The sequence below is a fragment of the Erythrolamprus reginae genome, chromosome 7, assembly GCF_031021105.1.
Source record: "Erythrolamprus reginae isolate rEryReg1 chromosome 7, rEryReg1.hap1, whole genome shotgun sequence".
Lineage (NCBI taxonomy): Eukaryota > Metazoa > Chordata > Lepidosauria > Squamata > Dipsadidae > Erythrolamprus > Erythrolamprus reginae.
Window position 1 is genome coordinate 67,400,108 of NC_091956.1, and position 14,467 is coordinate 67,414,574.

Below are 14,467 nucleotides of genomic sequence, written 5' to 3' on the forward strand. Positions count from 1 at the left end.
CATTAGGTGGCGCAAGAATTCCATGTTTCCAGTTATCTCGGCGTGAAAAACAAAGTCTAAAAGCATTCGTTTGAGATGCGAATTGATCGACATATGAGCTCTGGTCTGGCACAAATTAAACTCGTATGTCGAGGTACCACTGTATTCACTTTTTTCAGGGCCATTGTAACTTTGAATAGTCACCAAATCAACTGTTGTAATTCAAGGACTATCAAATGCAAAAAAAGCATTTGTCTTAGTTGTTCTACTTGGCTATAGAATGAGTACTTTGGTAATCTCATGTTACCTATCTGTAAAGAAGCTCAGGTTTTACTTTCTAGTCACACAGGATGTTTTAAGACATCTTGTTATCTGCATTCTTCTTTCTTTCAATACCTGTTCTATGGCATGTCTTGTTTTGTGGATGTGGTTTGATGGTCATGTGACTGAGTGGGCATGGCCAATTTGACATCACCCACGCCCTCAGTCACATGACCCCCCACCTAGCCACACCCACAGAATCAACCAAAATTTTGTTTTGCCAGCTGAGAGGCTGCCAAAGAAGCCTAGCTTTTTCCTGCCACCGCAACTGCTTGGACCTCAGTGCCGAATGGTTCATGCCCCCCTTACACACACACACATACACACACACACCGCTTGTCCTGGCAGTACTCCGACAGTAGCAGCCGAGAGGGAAGGAGAGGGACTGGAGAACAAAACGGGCACGGTGGCAGCCAAAGCTGCCACATATTTATTTATTTATTGGATTTATATGCCGTCCCTCTCCGAAGACTCGGGGCGGCTATTCTCGGCTATTCTCAACAGCCAAGGACGGAAGAGGAACCTTGTCTGAGCTTCAGCTGAGTCTGCCGCCATGAGCTGGCAGAGATAGCGCAGGGCACAACTGGGAGCATGCTAACTCTGCCCTCCCTGAGTGCTGGACTCTGCTGTTGCTTCGCCCCTGGCCTGCCCAGCTCGCCCCCAGCTGGCTCTGCAGGCTAGCATGAGGGTGTCTCTTCGGCAACAAAAACACTGAAAAGTTCTCTGGTCAGCCGGTGAGAAGAAAGCTATGTGGCCATGCTTGCTGGAGGATTGGGCACCCCGAGGACAGAAGAGTGTTTGGAGACTTCAGCTGGTGCAAAATGCAGCAGCGCATGCAATAATGGGTATACCTAGATATGCCGATGTTACTCCATTTTTACACAAACTGCATTGGTTGCCAGTCGGTCTCCGAACCCAATTCAAAGCGATGGAAGGGGCCAGCAGGGGACGCCACATTATTACGGTACCGCTATGAACAGCTTTGAATAGTACCGTATGTTTTTCCACCGTACCGTATGTAAACTTGACTACGCCTTATTTTCAGGGGGTGCCTTATATTAGCAAATTCTGCAAAACCTCTGACATGCCTTACTTTCAGGGTACATCTTATTTTCGGGGAACCAGGGTAGTTATTGCAACTCTAATTCATTTTGAAACTTTAAGACAATATAACACAAGTGTGAAGACAACTCCAGTTACCCAATTACCACTGTTAATGGTTTAAATTAAATTATCATACAAGTTCTTTCCACCATGTTATCAACTAGATGTTGCTCCTCTTTTTAGTAGAATAACTGAGATAAATAACTTGGTATATTTCCAATTCTCTGCTATTTCTCAAACCAAGATTTGAGAACTGAATTAGAAAATGGTGTAGCGGTGTTGATCTGGACGAACACCAGAGGCACAATAAGGCTTGGAAAAAAGAGACACCAATTTTAAATTTCATTATCTGTATTTCAGTAAAACCTACTTGAATACACTTTGAAACAAGAGTACAACAAAATAGAATATACTTTAAATGTTGAATATACAAACTATTATAGTTCATTCTGAACACTGGTACTTTCCTCTAACTTCAACTAAAAAATATACAGGCTTTTAATCTACCTGACAAGAGTCCATGCCAAGTGTGACCTTTCAAGTGACCGAGTAAAAGCTGAAATTGAAATGTACAGATGTCCAGGCGAAGTGGGTGATCCAAGCAGCAAGAGGCTGAACAAACTCTGGCCGCTTTGACCCCAATTAAGAAATCAACAGACTTGACTACCATACAAAATATGTTACATGTAATTCTATAACAATACTGTGCTAGGTATAAGATTTTTTTAAAAAAATTGTTTTTAATAAAAATGCTTTACACAAAGGAGCCTTTAGCTTATTTCAACAAAGGTAACTGAAAATCAGTCTAAGGCTTGTTTTAAAATCTGCTTAAGCTGCATGGGACAAAAAAAAATCTCTAAGTCTTCTACTTCTTGTAAGAAGTTCTTTAATTCTTTCCTTATTCACATTCAAGAATACCTAGTAGCAGAGTTTTTTTCACATAGCACCAGTTGAACACTGTGAGTACACAGTAGTAATTGCTGGTATGCATATTCAAATGCACCAAATGTGTTTTGTGTAACAATGAGCCTTTCCTAGATACCCCCTCCATCTACATAAGCCAAGACCCTCATAGAACCAGTTTAGTGTTCCGTGTCTTAGTGTAACTGGTAAATGAAGTGAGCCTCCCGAGTGCTCACCCGCTATTCCCTTCGGCTCCAGGAATCTTCTTTCTTCATCAGCTTAACCCTGATATACAAGAGGCAATTGTGTCAGTGTGTAGATCTAGTTCAATTCCCACTGAAACATGGGACATTATTTTGCTTCCAGTAAATTTCTAATATATGTGTAACTATTAACAATTTTTTTAAAAAATCAGTTCTTTCAACTTCTTGTTTGCGTCCAATTCCCTGGCTTCCTATGTATGTCAGTTTGCTTAATTCCACAATGTTCTATGTAATTAATGTTCACAGCTGCTTTTTTTTTTTCCTTTTCATTTTTCGCATGTCACTATTCCTTCTGTTTTCACTTGTACAGGTAGAGTGATAGTGGAGGGCGTACTAACGACGACGACGTGGGTGACTGTTTTGGTTCCATCTGCTGGTTTCTCTTCTTGTACTAGCTGCAGGGTTTTGATCTCCCGTTCCTGCTTTAAAGCCACCACTTCAGATTTGACCTCTGGACTCTTTATAACTGCACTGATTACCCTGGGTGGCGTGTGGCTACTTGCCTGCTGGGCCGGCATTGATAATCTCATCAATGGTGTCCCGTGGGCTAAAGATACTGGAGTAAGTGCTCTCACAGCCAGAGGTGTTCCAACTATGTTAATACTCCCTGTCCCTGGCAAACCAGCTTTTGTCTGCAACTGGCACTGTGCGAGTTGTGCAGCAGGGATGGTGATTATTTTTGTAGGCTGCATCGTGATTTTCTCTCCATTTTCAGCAGAGGATGGCATCATGGTAGGGATGGTTTGGATAACTACCTTTGGGGTTGTCGCTGTTGTGGGGCTTGTGCTGGTAATCAATTGTGACCCTGCATTTACAGACTGCACTGCAACGGTTGATATTTTCTGTCCCAGAGATGTCATGACAACAGGCACTTGCATAGCCACCCGAACAGTTCTGTTAAATGGATGAAGATAAACACTACATTAAGACCAAATATTTGTGGCACAGATACATGCTTTAACTAAACAAGGGACCTTTTTAATCCAAAAGAAACAATAGTCATATTTTATAAATCTGAAATGCAGGGAAAGATTTCCACTACCCCAATTCTAAACTGAATTCTTTGAAATTTCAGAACTTAATTATCACTTGTTGTTGCTACTAAAATAAAAAGGGATATAAGTCTAATAAATAACAGAACAAAGCAAAGCAGTTTCATTTTAGATTAGCCCAATAGTTGTTTATTTAAGTTGACAAATCAATAGTATTAATTTGTCTAAGGGGGGAGAGAGGGAGGGAGGAAGGAAGGAAGGAAGGAAGGAAGGAAGGGTTAAACCATTTAGGAAGAAAAAGGCAAGAGATCTACAAACAAACAGACTTTCATTTCAAAACAACTTTGCTGAAGCCCAAGACTGCACATAGCTCTTTAAAGTTGTAGGTATAGACCCAGAATCCTCCAAAAATTGCTTCAGGTAATCCTTGACTTATGAACCAGTCTATGTAACAATTGTTCAAAGTTACAGTAGTGTTGGCAAACTGCTTCATGGCTTGTAACTCAGCTCCAACTTGTCAACAATTTTTTTTTAAACTCCTCTGCTACGCAATCACAAGATTGTGAACTGGGCACTTGGCAGCAGGTCTGCACTTAATGGCCAATTACCAAATGCCCAACAATAACCTGATTATCATTTATAATCTTCCCTGCTGGCTTTCCCAGAAAGTCAATGCTTTCTGTTTCGATTTCAACAGGGACAGGGAGAACATTTTCAGTCCCTGAATAAAGAATGTAGCCTGCACTAAGCCTCCCAGGTCTCCATCCAGAGCTCTGATGCATCCTGCCTCTCTACTATCACCCTGAAAATCCTCCCTGCAGAACAGAGACAAAGGCTCACTTCAGGAAGGTGAATGGGTGTAAAAATGCACACGCATGTAGATGAGACAAGGCAGAAAGTGGGAGAAGAGTGCACACGTGTGTGTGTATGAGAGAGAGAGAGAGAAGGGATGAGTTTGGGAGTGAACATCAATACAGTGATCCCTCGATTTTTGCGGGTTCAAACTTCGCGAAACGGCTATACCACGGTTTTTCAAAAAATATTAATTAAAAAATACTCCGCGGTTTTTTTTTCTATACCACGGTTTTTCCCACCCGATGACATCATATGTCATCACCAAGAGTCACTTCTCTCTCTCTTCCTCTTTCTTTCCTGTCATTCTCTGCTTCAATCATTTTCTCATTTCTCTTTTATTCTCTTTTTCTATAATTTTTCTCTCTCTCTACCTTCCACTCTCCCCCCCTCTTGCTCTCTCTCTCTCTCTTTCTCCCTCTCTCTCTCCCTCTCTGTGAGAATGCCTGCCCCCACCTCTCCTGCAGCCCCCTCGCTGATAGCTGGGACGAAAGCGCTCTCAGCTAAGGGACTGTGAGAGGGGCGGGGCAGGCATTCTCAAAGCGCTCAGAGCGGCTACCGGCCGAATGAGGAGGATGAGAAGCCGTAGCCACCAGCGCTGCTGCAGGAGGACCCGTGTCCCAAGAAAGCCGGTGAGAGGGGTGGATCAGGGGGGGCGGGCGGTAGCGGCGAGGGGGCCAGAGGCGCTGGGGGGGGGCAGGGGAAGCCGACATTCAAAGCAATCTTTGCTCCCTGCCCTAATTTCAAGCCCGGTTCCTTGCGCTGCCTTGAAAAAGGGTGCGTGGGGGTAGGTTTTGGCTGTCCATAGCCAAAAATGGTGTTTTTACTTCCGCACCGCTACTTCGCGGAAAATCGACTTTCGCGGAAGGTCTTGGAACGTAACCCCCGCGAAAATCGAGGGAACACTGTAGTTGAATAAAGCGGGTAAGAGGGCAGGGAGGAGAAAGACTACCATAACTGGAGGACAAAGAGGAAAAGGGCAGGAAAAGGAAGGAGAAGGGAGTGTCCTCTTTGGCTTTCTGCCATCCGGGCCAAAGGTACACATGCCTTTTTTTCTTCTTTTTTTTCTTTTTTTGGGGGGGGGTTTACTTCCTAACAGCGACAGCTGGACTCTTGGAAATCTGTATGTATGATTGGTTTTTATAATAATGGTTTTTTAACTGTTTTTAGTATTGGATTATTGTTATATGCTGTTTTATTACTGTTGTTAGCCGCCCCGAGTCTGCGGAAAGGGGCAGCATACAAATCCAATGAATGAATGAATGAATGAATGAATGAATGAATGAATGAATGAATGAATGAATGAATGAATAAATAAATAAATAAATAAATAAATAAATAAATAAATAGCAAATGTCTCAACTATTTCTCTGCTGGGAAATGGGATTTCTTTCCAAACTCATTCTAGCAAATTCCCATCACTCCTCAGTAGCTACCATTTGTGGAGGTACCTGAGCATAGAGGCAGAAGTAAAGTAAGGAGGCTCAGCACAGGAAGCATGGAGGGAAAATGTTCAGCCCCAAGCAGATAGAGACACAAAACATGGTGTGCATCAGGCCTCCCAAGATCTCCACCAACCCAAAACACCCAACACATATTGCCTGAGACTCTACTTAACAACCTGTGAGATCGCTTAACCATCACAACCAGGAATGCTGGAATTGCAGTTGTTGAGTGAAGCGGTCATGTGATTTGAGCCGAGGTGGCGCAGTGGGTAGAGTGCAGTACTGCAGGCCACTAAAGCTGACTGCTAGATCTGCAGGTCAGCGGTTCAAATCTCATCACCAGCTGAAGGTTGACTCAGCCTTCCAGCCTTCCAAGGTGGGTCAAATGAGGACCCGGATTGTGGGGGCAATATGCTGGCTCTGATAAAAAGTGCTATTGCTAACATGTTGTAAGCCGCCCTGAGTCTAAGGAGAAGGGCGGCATTTTAAAAATTGAATGAATGAATGAATGAATGAATGAATACAGTAGTACCTCGTGATACGAACCCCTCGTCATATGAACTTTCCAAGATACGAACCCGGGGTTCGCAAAATTTTTGCCTCTTCTTACGAACTTTTTTCACCTTACGAACCCGCCACCCAAACGCCAAACACTGATGTTCGGCAAAAGTTTGGGTTCAGCGTTCAGGTTCGGGAGGATGCCAAGAAGCCCCGCTGCCCGGCTGTCAGCTTTGTAAAAGAGCCGCGGAGCTGTCGGCCAGTCGGGAGGCTCAAACGGAGATGGGGAATCCCAATAGGGAATTCCATGGGCGGAGCTTTGACATCACGGAGACGTCCTTCCTGGCCGGCCGAAACGTAGATTCCAGGAAGGACGTCTTCGTGACGTCAAAGCTCCGCCCATGGAATTCCCTATTGGGATTCCCCACCTCCGTTTGAGCCTCCCGACCGGCCGACAGCTCCACGGCTCTTCTGCAAAGCTGACAGCCGGGCGGCGGGGCTTCTCGGCGTTCTCTCGAACCCGAATCTGAACTTTTGCCGAACTTCAGGGTTAGGCATTCAGGAGAACGCCAAGAAGCCCCCCCGCTGTTTCAAAAGGCGACAGTTGGGCGGCAGGGCTTCTCGGCGGTCTCCCGAACGCCGAACCCGGAAGTTCAGCAAAAGCTCGGGTTTGGCGTTCGGGTTCGGGAAGACACCGAGAAGCCCTCCGGCTGTTTCAAAAGGTGACAGCCGGGCGGCGGGGCTTCTCGGCGGCCTCCCGAACTCAAACCCGAACTTTTGCCAAACTTCCGGGTTCGGCATTCGGGAGAATGCTGAGAAGCGCCTGGCTATTTCAAAAGGTGACAGCCGGGTGGTGGTGCCCAGTGGAGCGCTGTTTTTGCGGGGGGGGGGGGGTTTGCTTGTACGCATTAATTGACTTTGTATTGTTTCCTATGGGAAACATTGTTTCATCTTACGAACTTTTCGCCTTAGGAACCTCCTCCCGGAACCAATTAAGTTCGTAAGACGAGGTATTACTGTATGTCATTTAACAACTGCTTTGCTCAACAACCAAGGTTCTGGTCAATTGTGATCACTAAGTTGAGGACGACCTGTATAAGAACTCTAAGCAATATCACAAAAGTAAAACAATAAAAATATCCCTATAAATAAGTATGTAGCATAATTCTGAGTGTTGAAGTCCACATATTTGAAAGCTGCCGAGGTTGAGAAACACTGACCAAGACTACTCAACATGTAAATCATATAGCACTCACCTGGGAGCAGTTGGTGCTGAAACGGTAGTTGTGGTGGGTGAACAAGATGACATTTCATGCCCAGGTGAGGAGATATTCACTCTGGCAACAGATTTCTCTGATCTTGTGCAAGTCAACTGAGAAGTGCTTTTTGTTGTGCGAGCAGAACTCGCTGTTTTTAAGAGGTTTTCTGCAGACAGTGACACACGTTCCAATGATTTCTCATCAGTGGACATGGATAGCTCTTCACTGCCGCACTCACTTTTGTCGTCGATGACAACAATATTTTTGGGCATTTCCTTGAATTGATAAACTAGCCTCTGTCCTTCAACTTTTGCTAGAATTCCTCTTTGATAATAGTATCTGAAAGAAATACAAAAGCGAAGAACATTAACCTCAATAAACTATTTCCATTAGGTTTCTTAGCTATTAAGTTAAAAGTGGTGTCTCATATTTTTCTACCTAAAGTTACTTATCAGTACTTAATTTTAGAAGGGAAGGGAAGTACTGTATTTTTGGAGTATGAGATGCACCTTTTTCCTCCCTAAAAGAGGCTGATAATTGGGGCATGTCCTTTACTCTGAATGTTTTCCATCCTAAAGTCTTTGCAGATTTTTTAATTGCTCTACTTGCTCCAAATATTATTTATCTATCTATCTATCTATCTATCTATCTATCTATCTATCTATCTATCTATCTATCATCTATCTATCTATCTATCTATCTATCATCTATCTATCTATCATCTATCTATCTATCTATCTATCTATCTATATATCTATATATCATCTATCTATCTATCTATCTATCTATCTATCTATCTATCTATCTATCTATCTATCGAATTTGTATGCCGCCCCTCTCCGTATGTTTCTTGCCAGCCCTAACCAGGTGCTAACGATGTTCCCAGCTCTTATTGGCTTACAAGCTCTTTCATTATTGCTCTCTCTGAATAAGGTTTTTCTTAAGCCTTAACCAGGGGATAAAATAATGTGCTGAAACTGACCAAACTAAAGATGTTAGCCAGATGAATACCTATTAGGCAGATTTGGGGGCCCCGCCCTCCATTTTCCTCCCCAAAAATTAAGGTTCATCTTATACTCCGGTGCGTCCTATAGTAGTAGTAGTAGTAGTAATAATAATAATAATAATAATTATTATTATTATTATTATTATTATTATTAATTAGATTTGTATGCCGCCCCTCTCCGAAGACTCGGGGCGGCTCACAACAGTAATAAGAAACAGTGTAATAAAGGGACAAATCTAATAATAAAAAATATATAAAAACCCCAACAATTAAAAACCATACAGCACATACATACCAAACATGAAATATAAAAAGCCTGGGGGAGATGTCTTAGTTCCCCCATGCCTGGCGATACAGGTGGGTCTTGAGTAACTTGCGAAATACAAGGAGGGTGGGGGCAATTCTAATCTCCGGGGGGAGCTGATTCCAGAGGGCCGGGGCCGCCACAGAGAAGGCTCTTCCCCTGGGGCCCGCCAAACAACATTGTTTGGTCGATGGGACCCGGAGAAGGCCAACTCTGTGGGACCTTATCAGCCGCTGGGATTCGTGCAGTAGAAGGAGGTTCCGGAGGTATTCTGGTCCAATGCCATGTAGGGCTTTAAAGGTCATTACCAACACTTTGAATTGTGACCGGAAACTGATCGGCAGCCAGTGCAGACCACGGAGTGTTGTAGAAACGTGGGCGAATCTGGGAAGCCCCACGATGGGTCTCGTGGCCGCATTCTGCACGATCTGAAGTTTCCGAACACTTTTCAAAGGTAGCCCCATGTAGGAGTGGAAAAAAAATGGAATGTTCGTTTTAGAGCATTAAAAAGGTTGTAGAGAAAGCATGACACGCATATGAATTTTTTTTAAAAAAACCATTTTCATCACATTTTTCCTTCATTTTTTTTTCTTTACCTCAAGGCTCTTCCCATTGTCTCATAGTTCATATCAGGCTTGTTCTTGTGTTTGCCCCACAACTTGGAAACTGCTTTTGAGTCCACGAGTTTAAAAATGCCTTTTTCTCGCTGAGTCCATTTGATATATCGAGGGCAAGTATTTTTATCCTGAAGTAAATCCAGAAGGAATTCCCACAAATAGGTTGTATTTCCTATTTGCAAAACATATATTTCAGCAAATCAAAGAGCTAATTACCGCCAAAGAAAATCATGCAAATAACTCAGCCAATGTATTGGAATAACATTTAATTGTTGTGTTATGTAGTATTTTTATGAAAGCTAGGCATATAATTAAATATATTTTCAAAATGGACAGAAACCAATTTTTGGAAGGAGAGAGCTAAAACTACACTTTTGTAGATATTTACTTATTTAAATATCTACAAAAATACCGAGAGCTTTCTAGAATGGGAATTCGCTATGTAATTTTTAGTATTTTTCCAATAATCTTGCATTTGTAGTTTCCTAAATGAGCATCCTATATTTTTACTTTTGAAATGAAAGCATTATTAATTATTATCATTTAAAAATACTTTTATAATATATAATCAAATAAAGGTGCTAATAGTAAAACATGTTGAAATTTGTTGTTATTTAAAAATCTCATCTCCTTGCCAAAATAACAAACTAATTAGCATCAAATTTATTAAAAGATTTATCAGAAATATGTATCAAAAGAATACATTGTTTTAAAAAACTTATGTAGTTCCCAAGATCATCTAATATTAATAACTTAAAGATTAAGGAATTAAATTTTCTTCAACAATGTACAAGCTATTATTCTTATATCAGCAAAAGAAAAAAGTGATATCTATTGCTCTTATCCCTCCATTTAGATTTCTTTCAGAGTTTGATTTTTAAATATACCATTTTATATGTTTTAGCTTTTTTTATAATAATAATAATGATGATGATGTAGATTCTGATATATTTTATGCTTTTTAGTTGATTGTATCCCACCCTTCATAAGCTGGTGTTTGACTGCAACAAAGATGTTACAGAACTAATGGCAATTAGGAAATAATATATGAAAATTAGGAAACAAGGGGAAAGAGCTTTAACACCCCTAATTTTCAATCTCATTCTAAACTTAGCCTTTTTATTTCAGAGATCTTGAAACAACCTAATTCTGCTGGAATGAAAAGGGACCCACAGGAAATTTTGTGGAGAACTAGAAGCATGTAGTGGTTACAATTTTGGACTCCCGTTCAAATCCACCCTCAGCCATTGAAGGTCCCCTAAGTGACTTCGAGCAAGTCATTTTCTATCAGCATAACCTAAAAGTCAGACATTAATCAACAGTAATAAATACTCCACTAATATGCTAAATGCTACTGTAAATCTTCAGAAGTATCACATTTTAGCTGGGGGGGAAATCACATTGCCAAAGCCATGTACAAAAGCAACATGAGAAAATATTATTTTACTGAAAGAGTAGTAGATCCTTGGAACAAACTTCCAGCAGACGTGGTAGATAAATCCACAGTAACTGAATTTAAACATGCCTGGGATAAACATATATCCATTGTAAGATAAAATACAGAAAATAGTATAAGGGAAGACTAGATGGATCATGAGGTCTTTTTCTGCCGTCAGACTTCTATGTTTCTATGTACAGACAGAAATATGTACCAGAAATCAAAACTCTTAACAGAACCGTAGTTGATTGTTAGGGGGAGGAGAGGGGCAGAGAGAGAGATCTTGAAAACTCTAAAAAGACTGGCTCCAATTGACCTTTATTGTTAAGCATAAGTGTTATGGGGAATATGTTTTGCTAAATATTTCACAATATTTAAAATAAAACATAATTAGCATATTACCTTTGCCCTCTCTTGGCTTCTTTTTTATACCCAAGTCTGGAGATGAACTGGAAATGGTTGATGGCACTTGAGATTTTGGCTTGCGGCCAGCTGCAGTGAAACAATAATAAAAAATAGGGTTTCTCACCCCTGGTTCTCTCAGAGTTTAATTTAACAAAAATAAATCATTATGGCTAATCTAATGCAGTTTTAGAAATACTAATGCAGAAGATTAATATTCCCTACTTGCAATTTAAAACACTACTCCATCAGAAAAGGAAAACATACAGTGCAAGTGAAACCATAATTATAATCACATCTGATGTGTTCAATCAAGGAAGGACCATTAAGCCTCATCTTGAAAGTATTTATTTTAAATAAGCATTTATAATTGTTTACTGACAACTCAATCTTTAACCTATTCCAAATACTAACCAGTGAAACAACTACTAATGTAAAAATACAGTGATACCTTGTCTTACAAACTTAATTGGTTCCGGGATGAGGTTCTTAAGGTGAAAAGTTTGTAAGACGAAACAATGTTTCCCATAGGAATCAATGGAAAAGCGATTAATGTGTGCAAGCCCCAAATTCACCCCTTTTGCCAGCAGAAGCGCCCGTTTTTGCGCTGCTGGGATTCCCCCCACCTTCGGACTTCTGTGTTGTTGTGATGCTGCAGGGGAATCCCAGCATCACAAAAACAAGCGCTTCGCTGGCAACGGAAGTCCGGCGGTGGGGTTTCCCAGCGAAGGGAGCATCAGTGAAATTGCAGCATCGCAAAAGCACCAAAGTCCTCGAAACCCCACCTCCGGACCTTTGTGTTTTTGCGATGCTGCAATTTCACTAAGGCTCCCTGTTGCAACATACCCCTCCCTGGGAAACACCACTTCTGGAATTCCGTTGCCAGCGAAGCGCCCATTTTTGCGCTGCTGGGATTCCCCTGCAGCATCACAAAAACACAGAAGTCCGGAGGTGGGGTTTCCCATGGAGGGGAGCCTCAGGGGAATCCCAGCAGCGCAAAATCAGGTGCTTTGCTGGCAATGGAAGTCCGGAGGCGGGGCATCCCAGCGGCGGCGGTGGGTTTGTAAGGTGAAAATAGTTTGTAAGAAGAGGCAAAAAAATCTTAAATCGAAAAGTTTGTATGACGAGGCGTTTGTAAGACGAGGTATCACTGTATCAATCTGAATAGACTTTCTAGGCAAATGATCATATAGAAAATATGTTGTCGCTCTCTGACCAACTAGGACAGGCCTGATAGGAACAAATCAAGCCAGATGCAAATTGTTGCAACAGCCATGATTTATTTCCTTTCACAAGCCTTCAGAACACGGCAGGGTATCAATCAACAATGCAAAGTCAGAACTGGGAGCTTCTGCCTACAAGCGCTGTCTTAAGCTACCTGTCCCATCCCCTCAATCACCCAGGTATCACGCTCCAACTGCTCCAGTCCCATGCCCCAATCACCCAGGTACCATGCCTGCCGGTAGCCAGCATCAGGTCCCTGCCCATTCCCAATATAGCCTTCCAAAGCTGATGGTAACAAGGTCTAACAGCTGAGCTAGCGGCCTGAGTCAATAGATGCCGGCTACAGATTCCCGATGTGCTGGCGATTCTTTTAGAGCGTCATGGGTTGATGACATCAGAGGAGTACCTGTTTTACTCGGAGGTGCTGCCTCCCATACCACCAGTTGCTGCTTCTTGCTCACCATCCCCAGATATAGCAAGCCCCAGACTAGGGCTTAACAGGACTCACCGAACTGTTCTGCTGCTTCTAGTTATCATATAAACATTGCACAAAGTACCTTTCTTTTTTTTCATGGGCTCGTGGATTTCTGGAGAATTTCGCGAAGGAGATGCATCCATTGGTTCCGATTCTTCAGTGGATACTTCCACAACAGTTTCTGTAATTACGTCTGGTCTCATTGCAGCATGGATGAACTCTGGAGTTGACACACAAGGCGGAACAAAAACTTCCACTAAAGAAAGCAAATAAATAAATAAATAAATAAATAAATAAATAAATAAATAAATAAGGTAAATGATTTTTTTTTTTTTTAAACCAATCTTTCAAGTTATAAATAAACTAAATATATTCCAAATTTTGGAAGCATTCCCCAAAGGTGCCAAATAAAAAAATATTTTATTTAAAAATAAAAAAGTTTTCTCATCATTCAGTTGCATTCAGTTGCTAGAATACCCACAAATAATGTGATGCTGCATTTATTGTATGACAAAACATGGGTTTGATCTGAATGTTTTAAAAGTTGAAGAGTCATATTATATTCAGTACTGGAAAGTTTGTACACTAAATTACAGTCTGGAAATAACTGTGTTTTGTGTGACATTCATTCATTCATAAATTTAGAAAACTAGGATTTTCTATTGAAATGAACCACAACTGTTCACTAAATATTCATTTCATTAATCCCTGTGTCACTATCACTAGATACAAACCACAAATTGCATGTAAAGGTAATAATTAAATTGCAATGAATGTGGATAAATTTAAGCTGATGACACAAACAGAAATAAAATTATAACCAAGATACAAGAAAACATTGGTTTCAGTTAAGAAAACCTGAGATGGGTTTATTAATTGATGCACAGATCAATCTAAAGTAATATTTATTAGATGGAATTTTCTGGAAACAGAAAATGGGTAGTATATGTTCCAAATAGCTGTAACTCATACATTCTGGAGAATTTATGCATTTCATCAACATTCTTTTCATACAGTAATGCAATATTGCACTGAATAACACTACATACCGCATGCAGTATATTATTCGTAGACCAGTTTTAGGAACAAAATTACTCATACCCTATGACCAGAAAGGTATAATTAAATACTAACTGATTAATATTCTGCCCCTCTCATCCGAATTAAGATAACTTGAAGGCCTAAAAATGTTTATACTGAATATTATCCGGGGGATAGCTATATGGTGAAAATAATAAGACATTTAGTGAGCCGGGGTGGCGCAGCAGGAAGAGTGCTGTACTGCAGGCCACTGAACCTGACTGTAGATCTGAAGGTCAGCGGTTCAAATCTCATCACCGGCTCAAGGTTAACTCAGCCTTCCATCCTTCCGAGGTGGGTAAAAT

General features: G+C 41.3%; 1 protein-coding gene across 1 annotated transcript; it reads right to left on the reverse strand.

Moving 5' to 3' along the window:
* Positions 1 to 1,737: 1,737 nt before the first annotated feature.
* Positions 1,738 to 13,390, reverse strand: ELF2 (E74 like ETS transcription factor 2). The gene is made up of 5 exons (XM_070757732.1): positions 13,165 to 13,390; positions 11,384 to 11,473; positions 9,523 to 9,715; positions 7,614 to 7,955; positions 1,738 to 3,464 (listed from the first exon to the last, which is right to left on the reverse strand). Exons 1-5 carry the CDS (start codon positions 13,283 to 13,285, stop codon positions 2,837 to 2,839), a joined length of 1,374 nt encoding a protein of 457 aa, XP_070613833.1. The 5' UTR covers positions 13,286 to 13,390; the 3' UTR covers positions 1,738 to 2,836.
* Positions 13,391 to 14,467: the final 1,077 nt, after the last annotated feature.